At 56.0% G+C, this 21,069-nt stretch overlaps 2 protein-coding genes and 2 long non-coding RNA genes across 14 annotated transcripts in view; 2 read left to right on the top strand and 2 right to left on the bottom strand.

Moving 5' to 3' along the window:
* The window catches only part of LOC131764090 (uncharacterized), a 119,002-nt gene extending 115,549 nt beyond the window's left edge, over positions 1–3,453 (top strand). Inside the window, exon 6 of the long non-coding RNA XR_010842586.1 lies at positions 3,181–3,453. This is a non-coding gene — a long non-coding RNA (uncharacterized lncRNA). The remainder of the gene's footprint in view (positions 1–3,180) is intronic.
* Positions 1–8,239, bottom strand: part of PLXNB1 (plexin B1) — a 26,713-nt gene extending 18,474 nt beyond the window's left edge. For 6 of the 7 annotated variants that reach the window (XM_067044349.1, XM_067044350.1, XM_067044351.1 and 3 more), the window contains exons 1-5: positions 7,360–7,446; positions 3,605–3,657; positions 1,417–2,529; positions 496–678; positions 89–217 (exon numbers count right to left, since the gene is read on the bottom strand). In XM_067044349.1, coding sequence (XP_066900450.1) covers positions 89–217; positions 496–678; positions 1,417–2,523 — 1,419 coding nt within the window. In that variant the 5' untranslated portion in view covers positions 2,524–2,529; positions 3,605–3,657; positions 7,360–7,446. Of the gene's footprint in view, positions 1–88; positions 218–495; positions 679–1,416; positions 2,530–3,604; positions 3,658–7,359; positions 7,447–8,155 lie in introns of those variants that run through there. The other variant, XM_067044352.1, reaches the window with a different exon arrangement.
* On the top strand, positions 8,007–21,069 carry LOC131764086 (uncharacterized). Of its 2 annotated transcripts, XR_010842579.1 has the most exons (5): positions 8,007–8,021; positions 18,736–18,899; positions 18,989–19,044; positions 19,127–19,214; positions 20,696–21,069. It is a non-coding gene; the product is annotated as an uncharacterized lncRNA (long non-coding RNA). The 2 variants fall into 2 exon arrangements; XR_010842578.1 differs by lacking the exon at positions 8,007–8,021 and having other exon boundaries at positions 18,517–18,899.
* CCDC51 (coiled-coil domain containing 51) lies at positions 10,434–18,764 on the bottom strand. 4 transcript variants are annotated; one of them, XM_059077063.2, is made up of 5 exons: positions 18,665–18,764; positions 18,262–18,319; positions 13,159–13,478; positions 11,949–12,113; positions 10,434–11,407 (listed from the first exon to the last, which is right to left on the bottom strand). In XM_059077063.2, the coding sequence occupies exons 3-5, from the start codon at positions 13,468–13,470 to the stop codon at positions 10,652–10,654; spliced, it is 1,233 nt and encodes a 410-aa protein (XP_058933046.1). In that variant the 5' UTR covers positions 13,471–13,478; positions 18,262–18,319; positions 18,665–18,764; the 3' UTR covers positions 10,434–10,651. The 4 variants fall into 4 exon arrangements, with proteins under 4 accessions (XP_058933046.1, XP_058933048.1, XP_066900459.1 ...); XM_059077065.2 differs by having other exon boundaries at positions 13,159–13,357; XM_067044358.1 differs by lacking the exon at positions 13,159–13,478.

Raw genomic sequence — 21,069 nt, 5'->3', positions numbered from 1 at the left:
CACCAGTGGCTCCCCACATACGGGCCCCCAGCTCCCCTGAGGCCCCTCCCAGCAGTCATGCCCTCCCTGGCTGGCACATGGCACTCACCGTGCTCTGGGTCATGACATACAGGTGCTCGAAGGCCCCATCAAAGATGAGGTCTCTGCTCACCGTAGACCCCTGCTGGATGATCCGTGTGGAGTACGGGTGGCCATCACTCCCTGGGCCCAAGTAGACCTGAGATCAGAGACCACAAGGTCTGAGGCCCAAGGCCCTCCCCTCTCGCCCCAATAAAATAATTTACAGGTAGAATTTCCTCCTAGAGAGTACAGGCCACACCACCCTGCCCCAGAAAGAGGAGCACAGGTCATCTCTCCCAGCGAGGGCAAGGGGCATACCACATATCTCACATTGCAGCCCCAGGGGTCTCAGGCGTAGCTCTGCTCAGCCTGGGTCCCCAGCAGCCTGTCGCCTCCAGATCCTGGGGCAGGGCCCAGTACCTCCTGTGGACTCACCTTATGCAGCTGCCCTTGACTGTCACCCAGAAAAGCAATGGTGTGTCCATCTTCCACAGTGATCGCCACGGCTGTTAGCTGAACCCCTGGCCACTCCAGAACTGGCATGGCTTCCATGGGGACACGGCTGGCCATGGGGCTGGGCGTGTGGTCTGAGCCACAAGGGTAAGCATCCAGGGTGTCCTGCAGGCAGCAAGAAGCACAAATAAGGCCCTCCCTGGATAACGTCCCCGGGCCCCTCCTCCCCGGACAACCCCACCCCTTCTCCCAGCGTCTCTGCCAGCTCTTGGCTCTCCCACAACTGCATCCTTAGCCTTGCCTCGGTGGCTTAACTCCACAGTCTGCAGTGGCTCCGTCCCCCTCTTTTGATCCCCAGGTGTCTGGGGCCCCATTTTCTCCCATCCCTGGCCTGGGAGCTGCTTCCTCCAGTTCATGCACTCAGCCTTCTCCTGGACCACTTTTCCAAAGCCTCTCCAGCTTGCATCTTCCTCTCCAGGTCTACTAACCTGGGTCCCCTCCCACCTCTCACTGACTCAGTCCCCCTATATGTGGCTTCTACCCTTTTCATCCATCCTGAGACTAGAGCCTCAAGTCTAGCCTCAAGTCTCAACCTCACCTGCCTCTCTCGCTCAAGACCCTAAAACAATAGATTCCACCCCCCCCTACATTCTGGGTCCCTGCCCCATTCCCTAGAACCTCAAATGCCCTCTCAGTCCACCTACACAAATGCCATCCCTTCAGCGCCTGGTCCAAACCCACCCCTGCACAGCTGGCTCTCTGTCCCCCTGAATGCCACTCTTACCGTGAGGTACCCCTTCATCGCCCAGACACAAAGGAATCACTTAACATCCATTTACATCCAGTAAATGCCTGGCCAGTGGCCTCAGAGACAGGGAAGGGCTGGGCGGTGCCAGGACTCACCACGGGCAGCTGAGCACAGTCGGAATTGACATCATACTCAATGTAGGCCACCTCGGCCCCATCCTCAGCGCGGCCCTCCCGAGTGTAGCAGGCATCGCGTGTGCGATTAGCAAGGCGATCCACCTCATCCAGGGGGAAGGCACAGAGGGCAGAGGCTCCAGATGCCCCGGCAGCTGCCAACGGGGGCCGGCCCACAGTGGGGGGAGCGGCCGAGGAGAAGGCTGCAAAGAGCACCTCCCCCCGGGCCACCTCCGCAGACATGGCGACAGCCGCAGCCTGGATCAGCCCGTAGCGGCCCCCGTGACAGGCCAGAGGCAACTCCACGTAGGAGTAGTAGTGCTGGTCCCGGAGGCACACACGGGACACATAGGCACGGAAAGCTCGAGACTGAGCCTGCAGGTCCCGCCGGAGAAACAGGAAGTAGGCACTGGCCCCTCGTGCAAAGGCGCTCACAAAGTGGTGGCTGTACTCGGAGAGGCGGCCCACAGCTAGCTTGGCCGTCTCCTCATAAGAGAAGGCAGCCTGGGGGTCCAGTGGCCTTAAGGCGCGGGTAGTGATGGGAGGGATGCCACCCCCCACACCCCTGCTGGTGTAGCCCCGCCCCACAAAGAGGAGGGGCTCCCCAGCCAAGCCCTGGGCCACCAGTCCCACCGTGGTGACGGCAGGGTCGTTGGCAGCCACATACTGGGTGTCCCCAGGTCGCTCTGGTCGCAGCAACAGCTGCCCGAGCTGCCCCAGGCGCCGCTGCTCACAGACCCCCTGGTGCACACTGCCACACACCACCAGGGCCCCGGGGCTCACCAGGAGCAGCTGGTTCGGGTTGTTGGTGGGCTGGGCCTGAGGGCACTCATCAGGCGTCACAGGTGGCAGACAGTCCCTGCTGTCTAGCACAGGGCCAGTGGACACAGTGGCCTCCAGCTGCAGTTCAGGACTCAGCTGGAACAGGAAGTTGGTGGCCCCTAGGTAGAGGGTGCCTGAGGTGGGATCCCGCGCCAGGTGCTGCAGATGCGTACCATTGGGAGTGAAAGCAGTCGGTGGAGGGGGCTGGAGGGTGAGGACCCACCCGGCCCAGAGTGCCTGGAGAAGAGCTGGGCCGAGGGCAGGCATGGTCACCTGGTAGGGAGAGAGGTTGAGCGGGGCTCATGTGGCCACCTGAGCACCGAGGGACCACTGGTGAGGAGTAGGACTGTGACACTGCCAAGACATCCCTCCTAACTCAGGGACGGGGGAGCAGGGAGGACCAGGCTTAGATGGCACTGTAGTTAGGATGACCCCAGGACCACACACTAGCAAGGGGTCAGGAGACATTTTCCTGGAAACTTCAACACTGCCAATTCTCTGTAAGCACTACTCTCTCAGGAGACCTGCACCCCGCACCCCTTACCCTGCCCTGCCCTATGTCATAACAGGGTCCAAGGGTAAGAGGCTAAAGGGGCAGAGACAAGGGAAACATCCCATTCCCAGGGACTAGGGCCTGGAAGGGGCAGGAGAGCAAGGGATGGGAAGAAGGGACCCAGAACCCCAAAGAGAGAAAGGCACCCTCTGCATGGATGTCAGTTTCCTGGGCAGAAAAAGGGAGGGCAAGGTCTCATGGGCCACGTGCATTTTAGAGTAGGGTAAGAATTGGATGAAGGGCCTTTCAGGCTAGGAATCCAGAAGGGTAATAACCAGAGAACCAAAGGGCCAGAGAGATGAGGGGGGTTAAGGCTGCCAGGGAGGGCTTCCCTGGTGGCTCAGTGGTTAAGAATCCTCCTGCCAATGCAGGGGACGCGGGTTCGAGCCCTGGTCCGGGAAGATCCCACATGCCGCGGAGCAACTAAGCCCGTGCGCCACAACTACTGAGCCTGCGCTCTAGAGCCCGCAAGCCACAACTACTGAGCCCACGTGCCACAACTACTGAAGCCCGCATGCCTAGAGCCCGTGCTCTGCAACAAGAGAAGCCACTGCAATGAGAAGCCCGCACACCGCAACCAAGAGTAACCCCCACTCTCCGCAACTAGAGAAAGCCCGTGCACAGCAATGAAGACCAAACACAGCCAAAATAAATAAGTAAAATAAATAATTTTTTTTTTTTTAAAGGCTGCTAGGGATAGGGCCTAAAAGGCTAGCTAGACCCCACCTTGGAGAGCCCTCAGCAGAGGTGGGAGTCACACTGCTCCCAGACACCTAGGTGTGAGGTCAGGCTCACCTGGCAAGGCCAGCCGGATCAGGAGACAACAGCATACCCCGAGCGAGAGTCACCTAGCCAGGGAGAAAGCAGAGCATGAAGCTGGGGGCTGGGCTGCAGGCATGTGGGCTCCCCACCATGGAGGCAGCACAAAGGTACCTCTCCCGGCTGCCCAGTCTGCTGGTGGAGCTGGGCCCAGCCTGGCCCTCGGCCACCAAACACATTCCACAGGGACGCCTCCTCAGAGCCCACAGGGAGGGGGAGGGCAGCAGAACCAAGCACCCTCAGGGCCTGGGAAAGGGCAGCTAAGAAGGAGCTGCACGGCCGGCAGGGCCCAGTCAGGCCCCCACTTTAGTCCTGTGCCCCCTGAAGCCCGTTCTCGGCACTCTCCCATCCTCACCCTCTGCCCAAACTCTGCCCTATCAGGGTACCCTGGTACATACCCTCCACACAGGCCCAGGGCTAGCCTAGCCCAAAACCACCACCAGCACATAAGCAGACACATGCTCGCACACACCAAGAAGCATACATACCACCCACCCTGCATGCACACACCCACACACACATGGGCGCGAGCACACACACAGACGCATGCACATACAGCCTGTGCATACCGCACGGAGACACATACCCAGAAACACAGGCAAACGTCCCACACAGACACCCTACCCACCTGCACTTAGACACCTGCACAAAGACACGTCCACAGAGACAAACTGTTTACACAAAGAAACATGCACTCCACACAGGCACATCACATGCACCCATCCACCCAAGACATACACACCACCACCCACTTTCAGACCCCCCACACAGACTCACGCACACTTCCCTGGTTTGAGCCCTAAGTCCTAGAGGGCTGCAGAAGCCAGACCATCTCTTGCTATCTCCTCTCCTGTAGGTCAGAGCAGAGCAGGGCTGAAGGGGGGGGGGCAGGGGGGGTTGTCCTAAAGGAAGTCACCATACTAAATGTGCCCCACATCCCCAGGACCTTCGCAGACCTTGAGTGCCTGCTCTCCTCATAGACCCCTCCTTGCAGGCTCCACCTGAAGCCAGGTGAGACCAGCCACCTTTCCCAGACCTGGAGAGTCTCCAGCCAGGAGCACCAAGATTGGTAAAGCACAGAGGACAGGCCATGCATCCCAAGCTGAGACACTTCCCCTACTTGCCTGTGCCCAGGAAGCATGGCCCAGCCCCTCCCACAACCCAGCTGCCAGTCTGCCTGTTCACTCTGTTCCCAGAGCTTCCCAGGGTCCAGGTTGGCTCCTTCCAATCAAGGCTCCCGGCAGGGTGCTCCTGAGGCTGACCCAGAGTGAGCAGGGCTGGGCATAAGGCTTGGAGGAGGGTCCAGCAGCCCAGTGGAAGCAGAGTACTGTGGCCACGGCCCGGCTGGGCAGTGCTCCCAAAATAGCTTGGGGGTTTCCATTTTTAGTGTGCAGAAAACAGGGCAGCTCTATGGGAGCAGGAACAAGGCAGCCTCTGTTTGCCACTGAGGGGGTAGGAGGAGGGGGCCGGCAGAGAGAGTTGTGAACCCGGCGAGAAGCCCAGGACTGTGGCAAGGCCAGGCTACCCAGGAGCCCCCCACCTTGTTTCCAAGGGATGGGGGGAGAAAGTTTCTTCCTCTGGGAAGACAGGGTCTGCCTGAGGATGGGCAGAGGCCATCTCCCATGCTCAGCCACTGCTCAGTCCCTCCTACCACCTCCCGCCTAGGGATGCGCCTTGGGCAGAGGGTCTGACCCATCATTCGCTTACAAACATTTGCTCAGCGCCTACTTCAAGCCAAAGTTCTCCAGCCCTCAAGGGGCAGCAACCAGGACAATCCCTAAATGTAAAATCACAGCTGGGTCAAGTGGCCCACAGGAAGCGGATGGGCAGGATCAGAACAGCTCCTGGCAAGGCCACATAGGATACTGGAGGCCGACTCACGCTGGGAAAAGTGTCAGGCTTCTTCAATCACTGCCACAGGGCCGAGCAACCCTCGCCCTTCCCCACATACCATGGGTAGGAGGAGGACAAAAAGAAGAAGGGCACATATTTCACTTAACCTCTGCCACCAGCCACAGAGCAGCTCCCAGCCCCTCCAGCTTACCCCCTCCCACCTCAGGGGAACTTCAAGCGATGTATCGGAGTACATCCCTCCTTCCAGAGTCTTCGGGGCACCCCAGGGCCTGGAGTGTAAAGGTCAAGCCCTCCAGTCCACATGCTCTCCTGTGCGATCCATGCCAGTGCTCCCCCGCACATGCTCTTCGTTCCTGCCAGCCTGAACCGCAGGCTGTTTCACTCTCCTCCGTGCCCACTCCCTCTCTATCCCATTAACTCTGGTGCCCAACCATCACCTCCCAGGGAAGCCTTCCCTGTCCCCCCAGGCTCCTGAGAAGCCCACTGCATATGGCCGGTGGACATCCCCAGCCACCACCCCTGGTGTCTATTGCAGCTCTGCCTTGGGCTCTCTAAGCTTCAGGTTTCTGACTGCTCTGACCATTAAACGTGATATGGTGTGTGCCTGGCATTAGAGGCACCAACCAAGGCCACTCTTCTCCTTGTTCCACGCTCCCACTCTTGAAGCTCCTTAAAGGCAGGGAATGTGACTTTTGATTCAGAGGCCCCAGTAACCAGGACAGACATTAGCACAGAGCAGATGCTCCTTACATGTTGAAAGAACCCTCATTTCACAGCCAAGAAAACCCAGCCAACAGGGGAGATATGGAGCCTACAACCCTCTCCAAGCCACTTGGCTTCTTGAAGGACGAAACAAGGTCAGCCCCACTTTCATTAATGACCAGGCCAGAGCAGACTGAAAAGGCTGGTTTGGAGCTGGGCCTCAGGTCCCCAACTTACACAGCTAGGATCTCTTGCCCACTCCCCAGATCTCAAACCCCAGCCAGAGTCACAGCCAAAGCCTAGCTCTTCTGGGCCCACCTTTCTCTGGACCCCTTCAGCAGGGCCCAAGGCTGCCTAACTTCTGTCTGCAAAGAGCAAGCACCTCTCCCCGCCCTCCTGGGGCTGTCCTCACCAACCAAGAGGGCTTATAAACTCTGCCCTTCAAACTGGGAGAGGGTTCATATCCCAGCCCTCATTTACCGAGTCGCAGGGATTAGTGGGAAACCGGCCTTTCCTTTCTGCCCTGGCTCTGCTCCCAGGGTCCACCCAAGAGAAGTTACTAATTGACAGCGCAGGAGTGCACAGTGCTTACCCTGTTGTTTGTGTTGAGGTGGGGTGGGGGTGAGGGTCCACCATTTACCGGTGAGGACTCGAGGAGTGCTCATCAATCACCCACCGTCCATATACGGGCGGTGGGGGGCTGGGGCCTCCCCTCTGGGGGTGCGTGGCAGGGGGATCACAGGCTGCCTTTTGTCAGTCGTGCCGAGCGCAGCCTGGAAGGGCTGTTACTACGTAGGGGAAGCCTCGACCTCCCCATTGACTCTTCCACGACCCTCCCCCCTCCTCCCCGACCAGGGCAAGGACCCCACCAGTGGTCCTGGGAGGGCGGGGAAGAGGCCGGCCGGTCCCGGGCTGAGGCGGCGGCGGCGGCGTTGTCGAGGAGGGGGCGCGGAGGAGCAGCTCCACCTCCTCTGTCTCCCAATCGCGTTACAGGCGGAGCCGCCAGAGTTTCCCTTCGCGCGGAGAAGTATGGTCCCAACTCTCAGGACCGAAGCCGACCACCTCTCACACGGGCTGCCCGGGGCCGGTGGCATGGAAGCTCCAGGCCCTTCCATCCCGGGGATGCGCCGCCTCGCCCCGGTCCCCACCGCCCCGGCCCCGGCCCCCGCACTCACCACCCGGCCGGGCCCCGCAGGACTAGCACGCCGAGGCGGGCGCCGGCCGTTCCGGGCTCGAGATCTGCGCGCGCGGCGGCGGCGACGGCCTCCCCCCCCCCGACACCCCCCCCGGAGGTGGGTCTGGCGGAGCCGCAGCTGTTACCCGGAGACCGAGGGGCGGAAAACTGCGGCCGCTGCCCGCCCCTCCCGCCGCGGCGCTGCCACCGCTGGGAACAAAGGAGACAAAGCCGCGTCGGCCGGGCCCGGCTCCGCTCCTTCCCCCCCTCGCCCGCCGGGCCGCCCTCCCCCCGCCCGCCCGCCCGCCCGCCCGCCTGCCGCCCAGGCCAGGCCGGAAGCAGCCGGGAGAGCCAGGCGCGCGGCCCCGAGCCACCCGGGACCCCGCATTCCAGCCCGCCCGGCTCTGCACTTGCCGAGGGCGGGGGACTACACCCCTCCTTCGCGGGGTCGGGGGTGGGGGCGGCGGGGGCGGGCTGCACCACGGCGGTAGCCAGGGCAACGCGGACGGCGGCGGGAGGAGAGTGAGGAGCGGGAGCCTCAAGGACCGGCTGCCCCACCCCGCCCAGTCCCGCCGGGCCTCACCTGCGCGCCGCGCTGGAACCGGAATTGGGAGCCCTCCGGGATGGGAGGTGCCGGACCGGGGGTCGCGCTCTGCGCCCCAGGTGTGGTGATACTGCGCCCCGGCCTCTGCCTGTCTACCTGCCTGCCAGCGCCGGGTGGGACCCACGCCCCTCACCTGCCCCGCCTATTCGCTAACCACCATCCCCGCCGTGCGGCGCCGCGAGCTCCCTCTTACCTGTCCAATACCTGGCTCCTGTGGTCGTCCTCCTCCAACGTGAACTCCTAGGCGCCTTGTTTCTCCCCACCGCACCAGGTCCGCCCACCGGCCCTACTCCCAGGACTCCCTAACAGCCGGCCTCTCCTTCCGGCCCCCACCTCTGGCTGTGCGGGAAGAGCGCAGGCTGTGGGGTTGGGCCTGGGCTTGCGCCATCACTAAGCCAAGTAACCTGACCCCTGCCCCCCAAACACACACGCCTATTTGCTGACCGCCAAGTGGAGGTGATACCACACCTAGCCCGGCTGTTAAAGGAGGGCACACCGCTGCAAAAGTGCACAAGCAAGGGCACATTTCCTTCCAGACCTGTACCTGGGCCCGCCCCAAGCTGAGAAGCCTTGGGCATGTCTGAACTCCCTCACCTGTAAATACTTGGGCCTTCCAAGGGAGGAACACTTGGGTTCTCTCCTGAGGCCCAGGTGTGCCCTCTGCTGGGCCCTTCACACCTTGCCCTGCCCACTGCAAAAACTCAGGAGCCAGGACCTAGCCCATCCTATTAGGACTTCTGGAGAGCTTTGGCTCATGGCCATTGGAACAGCCTCTTGGGAGGCAAAATTTGTCACACAGAGATCACTCTGGAAGCCCCCAGAGCCTCCACAGGCTTGGGGGAGCCTCAATCAGGTTCAGGTCATCCACACTGGCTGCTGTCAGAAAAGCTAAATCACAGGCACCCTCTTTCCACCTGCCACCCATCAAGAGTCTGTCATCATTCTCATATACCCGACTCTGCCTTCCAAATTCTCCCTCCCCAACTCCTCAGCTCGCTCCCTTCCCTCTACCCTCTCTTCCAACACCTGGGTCCAGGACTCAGCACCTTGTCCGCACCGGGATGGCACCCCTTCCCTGGTTCCCTCGTCCCTGGCCTCTGGACATCAGAGTGGCCCTCTGGGTCCTCCACTTCATTCTCTAACTTTATGCTCCACAACTCCCCAACACCCATCACCACCTCAGCCAAGCTGGTGTGCCTCAAGGCCCTCACCCACCTTGCCTCTCCTGGCTGCGCAGCTTGTGGGGGGCCCCCTCCATGTGCCTGGAATCCTCCCCTCCCCACACCCATTCACTCAAGTGCACAGCCTTTAGGACCTACCTCACCCCAGAGGGGAACCTAGGACTTCCAAACCCCACAACACCCCTCACCTATACACAGACAAGTCACCTCCTACCCATCAGGAGGGTGAACATCCCAAGTGCAGAGGTCATTTCATGCCACGCCCTCCTGGGGAATCCGTTAGAAAAAGAAAACAATGCTGTGGACAGAGTGACCAAATGATCAAGGGACCAGGGGCTCAGAGGTTCACATCACCCATGGGGCCACTTGGGCCATGCCCACTGCCCAGGCCTGAGAGCACAGGCTCCCAAGAGGGAGGGCATCTCATGGAAGCACTTCTGGCTCCACAGGCCTCTGCTGTGAGTCAGCTCTGCCCAGCCCACAGAAGCCCCTATCTGCAGACCCTGGACACAACCTCAGTGCACCCTGAAAGAAGGGTGGGTTCTCCAGACCCACAGTGCTAGCCGAGTGCCTCCCCACTGCTCCTGTTTAGTCAAGGACACACAAGGCCACCCATGGCCATTTATCCCAGGAGGTCAAAGGTTGCTGTTCTTCACCGAAAAGGAAGAGGTAAAGGGTTCTCAGGGCAGTCTGTCTCCATGCTGCCCCAACTGCACCTCCCACCTCTGGGAGGCCCCTCCCCATCACTGCCCGACCATTCACACTGCTGGTGGGCTGAGCTCTGCCCAAGTCTGTAGAGGTCATCCCTAGGCTGTGTGTGGGTGCTGCCCAAAGCATTCTCTGCACCAGGGAACCAGACTGGCCACCAATCCCTGTAATTATGTCTCCAGCAATATTTACCAACCATTTCCCCAATCTCTCTTCCCTGCTCTCCTCTGATCATTCCTCCAGTGTTAGAAACAGGAAGTTCTCCCCAACATGGCAGAGAAAGTGATCCAGAAGAGGGTCAGTAACCATGGTCACCAATGGGTGGGAAGCAGGCTAGGTTTTACTCACTGGAAAGCATGGGCCACGTGACACAGGAGGGCTGGGCAAGTGGAGGACAGGCCAGGAAATCCAAAATGAAAATCCAGGCCTCAAGTGGTAAGTACATCCAAAATGGTCCTGAACTGGGGACAAGACCAAGAGATGAGAGAGGAACTAAAAGGGGGCAATTACCCTACTTCCAGGCCCAACCCTCGAGTCCCAAATCTCAATTTTAAATGGACAAAACTCAGTCTAACAAATTACTTTAAATAAGACAAACTTAAAGACATTTTAATTGGACATTAGCACAAATTTTCGACAGTTAATGTAAATGAGTGTTGCCGAAAAAGCAAAGTATGTCTGCTGGTGAGCCACACAGACTCAGGCTGAGGTTGAGTGCACCCCTGAAGGCTCACTTCATTGCTTCATTCTCTAACTAAATCTACATCCATACCTCCTCCCTCTGGAGGTGGGTCCAGGGGCTAGCTGGCCCTGAACAGCATATACAGCACAGGCAGGATGGCCACAAATGTCACGCAGGTGACCAGTGTGCCATAGATGGTGTTCCTGTTGACCTGGGCTTCTAGCCTCTGCTCCATGTCCGACAGCCCCAAGATCATGCTCCCCTGTTCCAGCAAGGACCCAGACAGGGCCCCATCTGCCGGCTCCACCAGGCCTGGGTGTGCTGCAGCCTTTGCAAGCTGAAGCACCCCAGCCACTTGGCTCAAAGTCTCTTCCAGGCCAACAAGCTGCTCTCGTAAACCCTCTAGACATGAATGGACCTGCCTGGAATGGCTGAGCTGCTCTCTCAAGGCAGCTGAAAGGACATCTGTGTCTCTATCTTGGGTGGGGGAAGTACCTGCCTGGGACAAAGAGCTCTGCCCAGGCCCAGCTTGCACCAGGCCCCTCAGGTCCGCCATGATGTCATGGAGGTCCCTCTGCTGGAGGGAGTAGCTGGACGCCTGTTCTCGGATGGCTTCCTGGAGGCTCACGGGCCCCTTCTGAGCCTCCAGAAGCAAGACCTTCAGCTCCTGTAGCCGCACACGGTTCACGTAGGTGGAGCCAGCCACACCAATCAAGGCCCCCAGGACTGACCCAATGAGGGACCAGTTCTTGGTCCTCTCAGCCCGAGTGCGCTCCTTCTCATGACTTTCCCGCACAGCTGCAGAGAAGAGGGAGAACTTCTCTCGCTCGGAGTCTTCGGCACGCAGATAGGTCATACGAAGCCTCTTCTCCTCCTGCAGAAGCAAAGCTGTCATATAGCAGCAACCTGGCCCAGCAGCCACCAGCAGATGTCCCACTACCATGTCCCTGGGGCTCAGCTTCACGCCTGGCACAGATTACATGTTCCATAAACACGCTGAATGAGTAAAGGTAGCATAAGCCTGGTCAGGAGGGAGGAGCAAAGGAACTGGGGGTGGTTAAGGTGAGTGGCACTATCCTCCCCAAGCAGTCTTGGGTCTGGCCGGACATGCAGTGGTGTCTACAGAATGTGTCTAACAGAAGGGAAGTATCTGGCGCTCTCTGGGCCAGACCCCTGCATGGTGCTCCCTCCTCAGTAATCTGGGGTCCAGATTATACTGTCCTGGACCACTGATCCCAGTATTCCAGGAGGAAGTGCGTGGAGAAGCTCTGGAAGCCTGGGGCCCAGTCCCTCCACAGGGGCTTCCGGTTTACCTCCTCACCAGGTGTCTGACCCCCTAACTAGTCGGGGCTCCCACCTCGACCCTCCATGACCTGCCAGGCTAGGATCCCTCTCCAGATGAGGAAGGTGCCTACCTGCAACATCCTGTGCTCCAGAGTAGCCAGTTCCAGGTACTGGTTATCGTCTCTGGAGATGCGGTCCAAGCGGTCCCTCACTTCCTTCAGCTTGGCCTGCTGACCTTCCAAGTCCTCCCGAGCCTCCCGGACAAGCCCTCGAGCCACCATGAACACTTTCTCTGCCTGCAGAGAGAACAACAGAGGCCATTTGCCCCTTCTCTCCATGCCCACACAGCCTCGGCTCCATTCCCAACCAGACTGGGCTGAGAAGAGGTCAGTGGGGTGTCAGTACAAAGGGTGGAAAGAGAGTCCCTCAGACACATAATCCTGGTTCACCCAGTGGTCCTCAAAGTGTAGCCCCGGGCCCTGCCCATCAGAATCACCGGATTTCTCCGTTCAAGTGGAAATAACATGCCCCTGAGAAACCTGAAAATAGCTAAAGATGCATACAATCTGTGTCCACCAAACCCAGCTGACTCTAGTCTGACAAACCACAGCAAGGCCCTTATGTTCTTAATCGGCTTCACGTGTGTTACCTTAGCTACACCTCCCAACAACGCCAAACGCCATGACAGGCATTGCCCTGGCCTCCATTCAAGAGAAGGAGAAACCCCGGCTCAGCCAAAGTGATGGCCTCCAAGGGGAAAGACAGCACTGTGCCTCAAAACCTCCGGCTAAACCCCAGATTCTTCCCACCCCTCTACACTGGTCTGCGCCTAGGTGGGACTGGGAACAGAGATGGCGGAACGCATTTTCACTGCCACAAAGGACTTGACAACCAGAGGCAGCTCTTCCCACCTCACAGTCTGATGTTTCCCAGTGCCTCTACTTTCACAAGGGATGCTTTAAGCACACATGGGGCTTTGAGGACACTGCAATGCAGCAACCCTCCAGGTAACTCTCACCACCAACCCCCAAGCAGTCAGTGAAGGAAGTGTTTGCTGTTCTCACAGAAAGGATGTTAATGGCCCGGGACTCACTGGTACATAGCATACACAACAACTTGTTTTCACGGGGGAGAGGAGGGCCCTTCACCCCGGTAGTATCAAACCCAGGCTGTCATGTGAGAAACGAGTCAGATCCCTCTCCTAGTGGTATGTGTTCAAGAAAAGGCAAATCTGGACATGGCCTCCCAGCATCTGTGGCTGGTAATTTACTTGTCAGGAGCCTCCAGGCCACATTGCCCAGGTCAGAGGGCAGGGCCAACCACCCCAGCTCCCCTCCTCACCTCAGTCACGTTTCCCTGGGCCTCTCGAACCTCACTGAGTCCAACAAACTCTTCGTATCTGTCCCACCAAGTCTTGGCCATGGAGGACGCTCGCTGCTGAATGCTGTGTCCCAGGGCTCCTCCCAGGGCTGTGAGGCGGTGGTACAGCCTGAGGGCCACCTCCTCAGGTCTTTTCTCTCTGGGCTGGCTGGGGCCTGGGCTGCAGAGAGTCCTGGTCATAAAGAGGTCCCTTCCAAGGAGGCCTCTCCGCACCAGTACGGGAGAAACACCCATGACGTGCCGCACGGCCAACACAGGGCTGCACCCTGTCATCGGGAGATCTGTGGGGGGATGCCAGAGAGGTCAGCTCACAGCTGAGAAAGGCTGGGCTTAAGTCAGATCTCAAGTCCTAGGGACGGTTCTGAACAGTTTCCATTAGAAAGTCCAAACTGAGCACCACTCTGTTGGGCCCAGAGATGGCAGCCACCAGGGTCAGGCTTCACCAGGTGCCCCCGGACACAGTGGAGCATGTCAGGGAAGAGCATACTTAGGAGCTCAGGCCTTCCATCTCTCTCCGTGATGCCACATGAACCAGATCCTCCCATTCCACCCACCTTCCCACAACCCCAGGTCTCTGTTGTGATCTGCATGAGAATCCTGGTGTCCAGTTTTCAGATAATCTCAAAGAAAGTTCTTAAACCTGCGTTGTGTCCATGCTAACAGAGCCCCACAAAGATTCACAAAGACTCCTAGGGAAACTGTGGAACTGACTGAGGGGATATGGGGGAAAGACTTCTATAAATGACTATCAAAACCAGCTTCCCAGACTCCCTGAGGGCTGCCTCAACCCTGGGGAAGCAGTTTCGCTTCTGTTCTGGGACACAGGTCGTCCATGTCCCAAGGCAGAAAACTCTCTCCTCAGCTCTCCTCTGAAAAGACAATTCTGGGGGAAAACAAAGCAAAACAAAACCACCCAGATTTCTTCATAGAGGACAGCTTTTTTAGGTTCACACCAACTTTCCTTCTGTCCTTTAAGCCCAGACATTCCAGTGACCAACTCCCAGTCTCACATTTCTCACTTTCCATAAGCTTTCTTCCTTCTTTCCAACCTCAGTAACTGCCCAACAGGTTAAGTTTCTTTCATCTTTCCCTTTTCAACCTTGCTTTGATGTTTGGGCCCCAACAATCCTACTTCTCTGTTACCTGAACCGCACACTGAGTCTCCCATTATCCAGTCAGGCCTTGCCTGAGCCCAGGAGCAGCAGTGAATTCTGAGGGCCCCGAAGAGAGGGCCAGGTGACCCATGCTCCCGGGGCAAACCTGGGTCACAGCACCCAGGTCTGGCCAAACCACCCCTGCCCCCAAGTACTGACTCTGGCTGTCAGAGTGACACCTGGTAGCCAACAAAAGACCAGGCCAGAGAGAGAGGTAAGCAAAGGGAGCGGGGGACAGGAAGACAGACTAGAAGAGCTCCAGTTACAAAGAAAGGACCTCCCTGATGTAAGGCGATGAGCATCCCAGCCTCCTCCCCATGGTGCCATGCTTGGAGAAGCTCAGACCCTCTTGAAAACAAAGTTGCTTGGGTACGGGCATGCATCCTGGCAAAAGCCTGAGCTAAGCGCCACAGAAGGGGACATCTCTGTGACAGTGGTTCCAAGCTGGTGCTGCACCCAAACCCCTGTGCCCCTTGCCTAAGGCCCAAGGGAGCACACGCCACCCATGGCCCAGCAGTCGGGCCAGCCTCCTAGGCCTCAAGGCCAGTGACCACTGCACACAAGCTGTGGCCTCACAACAATCCTGCACGTGTACCCCTCATCAAAGCAGAGCACCCACCCTCCTCAGCAACGCTCAGCAGAAAGGTGTCCCCCTTGTCCATCACTACTTCTTCAGCCCTCTTCTCTCTTGATCCCACTCGACCACCAAGGTTGCTCTCCTGAAGCCCTGCAAAACTTCCACCTTGTCAGATCCAGCAGGTGCTACTCAGATTTCTTCTCCAATACCTCTGCAGCTTTCAACACCCTCTCATTTTGAAATCACCACCCGCCTCAGATTCCTCCGACCTTCTCAGCCTCCTTTCCTGGCTCCTCCTCTATCAGCAGCCCAATCTTGGACCCCAGGAAAGTCACTCATCCCTGGCAGAGAAGACAGCTACAGCCTCCTACGCAGTCATGGCTTCCTCCCCTGCCCCTCACAGCCGTTCTTCACGTGGCAAACGGAGGCTCTGTTACCTCCTAAGTCACATCACATCCCTCGGTTCAAAACCCCCTGACAGCTCCCCTGTCACCTGGCATGCACACAAGTCCTGCCATTGGCCAACAAGCCCCGGTCCTCTCAGCCCTCATCCCCTTCCTTCTCTCCATCCCTGTACATACTCCACTCCAGCATCCTCACCACACTAAGCACAATCCTGCCACAGGGTCTGTGTCCTGCCATGTCCTCTGCCTGGACCACTCTTCCTCCACAAGTCCAGTCACCTCACACTTACATCTTTGTTCATATATCACCTCTTGATAAGGCCTTTCCTGACCACTCTTACTTGGCCACCATACCTGCTTTCTTTTTCTCCATCAGACACACAAATTGCGTTCTTCATGTATTGCCTCCTTCATGTATTGCCTCGCCCCTCACTAGAACATAAGCTTGGAGACAGCAGGGACTTGGCTTCGTGAGGGGACACACCAATGAATCCCAAGTTGTTCCCCCACTCTAGTCCCTCCTCTCAGCCTCCCACCCCAGCCTGTCTCCTGGCTCCTCCCCACTTAGATGTCTCACAGGCCCATCAACCAGCAAAGGGAAGATGTTCCTGGCACAGAGACAAAGTGGAACAGTGCTTGAAGTTGTCTAAAATCTGAAAGGTGACCTGTGCAGCAGAGAAGAGAGTGGGTGGAGAGACTGGACAGGTGGACAGAGGCCAAAATGAGCAGGCCCTGGGCCAAGTTCAGGACACTGCCCCTCCACACCCATTCTCCTACTCCATCCAGATGACTATCTCCTACCAATTTCCCTTTTCTCAAACCTCCATCACCAGTACCTCATCCTCACTTGTATAGCTGATGGTTTGCTTCACTTTTCACCAAGAAAATATTTTAAAATTGGAAGAGAACTTCCATAAACTCCTACCACACCTTCCCACCTGCCAGTGTCTGTCTCATCCTCACCTTCTCTTGTTCCTCAGGATGAATAATTCCTGTTCTAGGAAAGGCCAAGCTGTGCCCCAGGTCCCATATCCTCTCGCCTCCTCAGACACTGGTCCCATATCCTCTCCCCTCCTCAGATACTAATTGATTTGACACTCCCTCCAGCAACTGCCCCACTTCTCTGCTCCTCTTTACTCCTTGACAAAGTGCCTGCACTAGCTGTCTCCAGTTCCTCTTCTCCCATTCTCATTCAGCCCCCCTCTGATCTGGCCTTCACACCCACCAGGCCACTTGAACTGCTCCTGTCCAGGTCATGTCCACGTGGCTAAACCCATGATCAGTTCCATCCTCATCTTGCTTGCCTTGTCAGCAGCCTGTGCCTCGTGATAGCTCCCTCCTTCTTGAACCACCTTCTCCTCTTGGCTTCCAGTCCCCACTCCCTTCCACAACCTCTCCACACAGTGCCCCAGGGCTCTGTCCTCAGGCTCCTCTCTTATCCAGACCTGTGGCTTGAAAAATCATCTACAAAAAAGTTCTAAACGTGATTGTAGGGACAGCTGCACAACACTGTAAATATACTAAAACCATTGAATGGTAGACATTAAGTGGATGAATTGTGTGGTATGTAAATCATATCTCAATAAAGCTATTACTAAAAAACAAACAGACAGAATTCTCTGGCAGTCCAGTGGTTAAGACTTGGTGCTTTCATTGCCAGGGCAGGGTTCAATCCCTGGTAAGGGAACTAAGATCCTGCAAGCCACGTGGCATGGCCAAAAATAAATAAATAAATAAAAACCAAATAAACTACAATTGGCCCTCTCCAGCCCACACCTCTCCTCTGAATTCCAGGCTCATTTATCAAACTGCTCACTCCATGTCTCTGCTTGGAAGGCTGATGGGGATCTTATCTTCCTCTTCCAAACTTGCCTTTCCCACAGCCTTCTTCATCTTGGTTGATGGAAACCAATCAGGCCCAAACTCTCATATCATCCCTGACTCTGCTTTCCCTCCCTCCTCACACATAAACCATTAACAAATGCCACCTCCACCTCTGAAACTAAATCCAGAATCCCTCTTCCTCTTGCCCCTGCCACTGCTATCACCTGGTCCTAACGACAGACATCTTTTGTCTGGATTATCCTAAGAGCCTCTGACAGGTCTCCCTGCTTCTATTCTAGGCCCTACTGTCAATAGAGCAGGCAGTGGTGCTTTCAAAACACGGTCAGACCATTTCTCTCTCTGCTCAAAGCCTGCAACGGTTCCCCATTTCTCTCAAGGTAAAAGCCAAAATCCTTTCCATGACCTACAGGGCATCCACCTCCTGGCTCTCATTCTTCTCTCCTCTCACCAGTCTCCTTTTCCTCACTCTGCTCCAGTCACATGGACCTTTTTCCCCAGGTTTTTGTGTGTGTGTGTGTGGTACGCGGGCCTCTCAATGTTGTGGCCTCCCCGTTGCGGAGCACAGGCTCCGGACGCGCAGGCTCAGTGACCATGGCTCACAGGCCCATCCGCTCCATGGCATGTGGGATCTTCCTGGACCGGGGCACGAACCCGTGTCCCCTGCATCGGCAGGCGGATTCTCAACCACTGCACCACCAGGGAAGCCCCCCAGGTTTTTTTGAGATAAAATTGACACACAACATTGTAAAAGTTTAAGGTGTACAATGTGATGATTTGACAAATGTATATACTGCTAAATGTTTACCATAACAAGGTTAGCTAACATATCTTTCACTTCATATAATTCCCAGCTTCTTTATGTTGCTGGAACATGCTAGGCTATTCCCACCTCAGGGGCTTCACACCACCTGTCTGCTATCTGTACTGCTTGCTCCCTTCTCCTTTTCAAGTCCTGCTCAAATGTCATAGCTGTCCACTCCCACCCCAGGACGCCTTAAACACTTTCTCTGCTTTATTTTTTCCCAGGCACATATCACATGACCCGTGGTATGCATTTCACTTATTTACTTATGGTCTCACCCACCAGAACAGCAGCTCTGCCAGGGCACGCACTGTTTTGTTCACTGCTGCATCCTCAGTGCCTAAAGTACACACATATAGCACACACTCAACAAAAATGTACTGGATGAATTAACAGAATTTGCAAAATATCGCACCCGGGCTATATTATAAAACCCCAACTCCTTCCGGTGGCCTCCAAAGCTCTAGAACCAGGTGGTCTAGCCCCCGCCCATTTCTGCAGCCTCCCTCGCATCTCCCACCAGCCACACTGTAAGGAATGCGCCGAGATTCAAGTCCTTTGCACAAGCCCTTCCCTCTACTTGCAGTCCTTTCCCCGTGCACGGTCCCAGGCTTAGAGCTTCCGGTTAAAAACCGCTCGCGGCTTCTGGATCCTCCCCGGGCAGGACACCCCACCTCCCCAGTACCTGGTGGGCTTTGCGCCGGAGCCGCAACCCCAAACGTGCGCCAGTCACTCAGTTGCTCTCTGACCCTTTAGTGCCCGCCTCCGGACCGCTTCCGGCAGCGGGAGCACAACTTCCGAACCAGGAGCCAATCTGCGGGCCCGCATGGAGGTATAGGCTCAGGGGGTGGGACGGGAAGCTCCGCATCCGGTGGCAGGGTCTGGGGAAGGGGCGGCAGGCGCCATGTCGGGCCGCGAAGGTAAGTGTGCGGGGACGATGGAGTGGGGCGGGGCGGAGAGGGACGGGACCCGGCGGGGATCAGGCTGAGCGTGCTCGTGTCGCACGCAGGTGGCAAGAAGAAGCCCCTGAAGCAGCCCAAGAAGCAAGCCAAGGAGATGGACGAGGTGAGGGCTGGCGCAGAGGCGTGGGCGGGCGCGGAGGGTCTGAGAAATCCGCCGGGAGTGAACCCGCTCTCCCTCTCCGTAGGAAGATAAGGCATTCAAGCAGAAACAGAAGGAGGAGCAAAAGAAACTCGAGGAGCTAAAAGCGAAGGCCGCGGGGAAAGGCCCCCTGGGTAAGTGAGGGCGGGGTAGAGCTCAAGCCGGACAAACGCCTGAGCATCAGTCTGGATACGGGCCCGAGCATGTCCGTGTCCTGCCTCGTTGGTGAGTTGCGAGGTCTCTGTTGCTGGTGTCCGCTGCAGTGGACGGCCCCAGCCAGGCTTGGTTTTGCAGCAGCGGGAGAGGGGGCGGGAGCCAGACCCAGTATGGGCTTCTCTTGCTTAGGGAAGTGGCAGAAATGGAAATACAGGAATTTATATATCTCAGACACAAGTTCGTACAGTTGAGTTTCCAGATATCCTCTACAGTTTCTTGCTCCAAATTCGTATTTCACTGCTTCTTTGTTGCTTGTAACATTTCTTAATTTACTAATCGTATTGTTAAAACTCTAGCAAAATTTTTGCATCCTGAGTTTTCACTCCTGGATGCGCCTAGTCTAATGGATAAAGTCCAAGCCTGTTGGCATACTATTGTGCTATGTGTTTTTTAACTTAATTCTCTACCATCCTGCCTCTTTTTTGCCTTTGTGTAAGAGGAATTGATTACATATCAAAAGATTTTTTTAACTTATCAGTCATTGTACTTTGTGCTTCTTAAATCCTGTTTACATTCATCAAAATAGGATTATTTTCTCAACAGTTATCTATACCCTATTGGATCACTGAGCCACCCTAGGGACAATGAAGGCTGGGATGGTGGGAGTGTCATTCAGGGTTTCCCAAGACCTCTATTCTAGTGGGTTTGAGTCATTTTTGTGTACCCACACAGCGCTGAGATTCTAGATACTGAGATTCCTTTTTGGAATGATGTGAGGTATCTTGCACCTTTCCTTAATCTGTGATTATGTATGGGGAGAAGGCCAACCCTTAGTGAAATCCTGTACTACTTGTTTCTTATTTAATATCATCTACTTTTTTTTAAGGTTTATTTTGTCAGAGCCCTTTAGGACTTTCATTTCTGTTAGGCATACTTAATTCTATAATTGTTAAATTACCTACCGTGTGCCAAACACAGTCGTTTGTAAATTGGGTAAAATAAAGGTAGTGAGTAAATCAGATCCCAGGATCATAATATCGAAGAAGGTGATGTGGTGTGACATGACACTTAAGAGTATGGACTTGGAAGTCAGGCTACCCAGCTTGGAATCCTGGCTTTGTCTCATACCAGTTTATAACTTTGAACAACACCTAACACTGAGACTTTGTTATCTGTAAAATGGGTTGATATGGGATGAGGATTAAGTGAGCCAGTCTGAAAAACACAACACACTTGAGATCCAGACCAGTGCACAGCCGCTACTCGTGCCCTGCCTTATTCTCATTCTACTTTTGCCCAGAATAGATAATACTGGGGAAGCCCTGTGCATGCTTGTGTCCAAAAAAATGCCCAGTACAAAGAGCTGGGCCTTATTAGGATCCTTACCAGGCCCCTAGTGCTTCAACCATAGAACTGTCTTTTTCCCTGGATGAGACTTTTTTTTTTTTTCCTTTTGCAGCCACAGGTGGAATTAAGAAATCTGGCAAAAAGTAAGCTGTTCTTTGTGCCTGAGGCAATGATGATCTTTAGTTCCATTCCTGTTTAAACATCCGGATTAAACATTTGGATTCCATGCCATAACATCTGTTGCCACCTATAGCTAGAATGAAGTGTTGTCTTGGAACCTATTGTACATTTAAGAATAAACTTTTGTTAAAAAAAAAAAAATCATACAGTGGCTCATCTTGTCTTTAGTTCTTCTCAGCCATTTCTACCTTAGCTATGAGATCTGCATAAACCCAGCCCAGAACCCTGCCAAAGTGTGTTCTTAAGTCCTTGTTCTGTCCTGAATTCTGTACCACCTGGAATTAAACCAACTCATTTGAAATGGCT

This window comes from Kogia breviceps, chromosome 10 (genome assembly GCF_026419965.1).
Source record: "Kogia breviceps isolate mKogBre1 chromosome 10, mKogBre1 haplotype 1, whole genome shotgun sequence".
In the NCBI taxonomy this organism is placed as follows: Eukaryota; Metazoa; Chordata; class Mammalia; order Artiodactyla; family Physeteridae; genus Kogia; species Kogia breviceps.
This window is presented reverse-complemented; position numbering and strand designations above follow the sequence as displayed.

Coding starts and splice junctions, on each gene's coding strand:
- CCDC51 (XM_059077063.2), bottom strand. CDS start 13,470: ATGACAGGGTGCAGCCCTGTGTTGGCCGTGCGGCACGTCATGGGTGTT. Junction 12,114..13,158: donor CCCAGGGAAACGTGACTGAG/GTGAGGAGGGGA, acceptor TTCTCTCTGCAG/GCAGAGAAAGTGTTCATGGT. Junction 11,408..11,948: donor TGGAGCACAGGATGTTGCAG/GTAGGCACCTTC, acceptor TTGCTTCTGCAG/GAGGAGAAGAGGCTTCGTAT.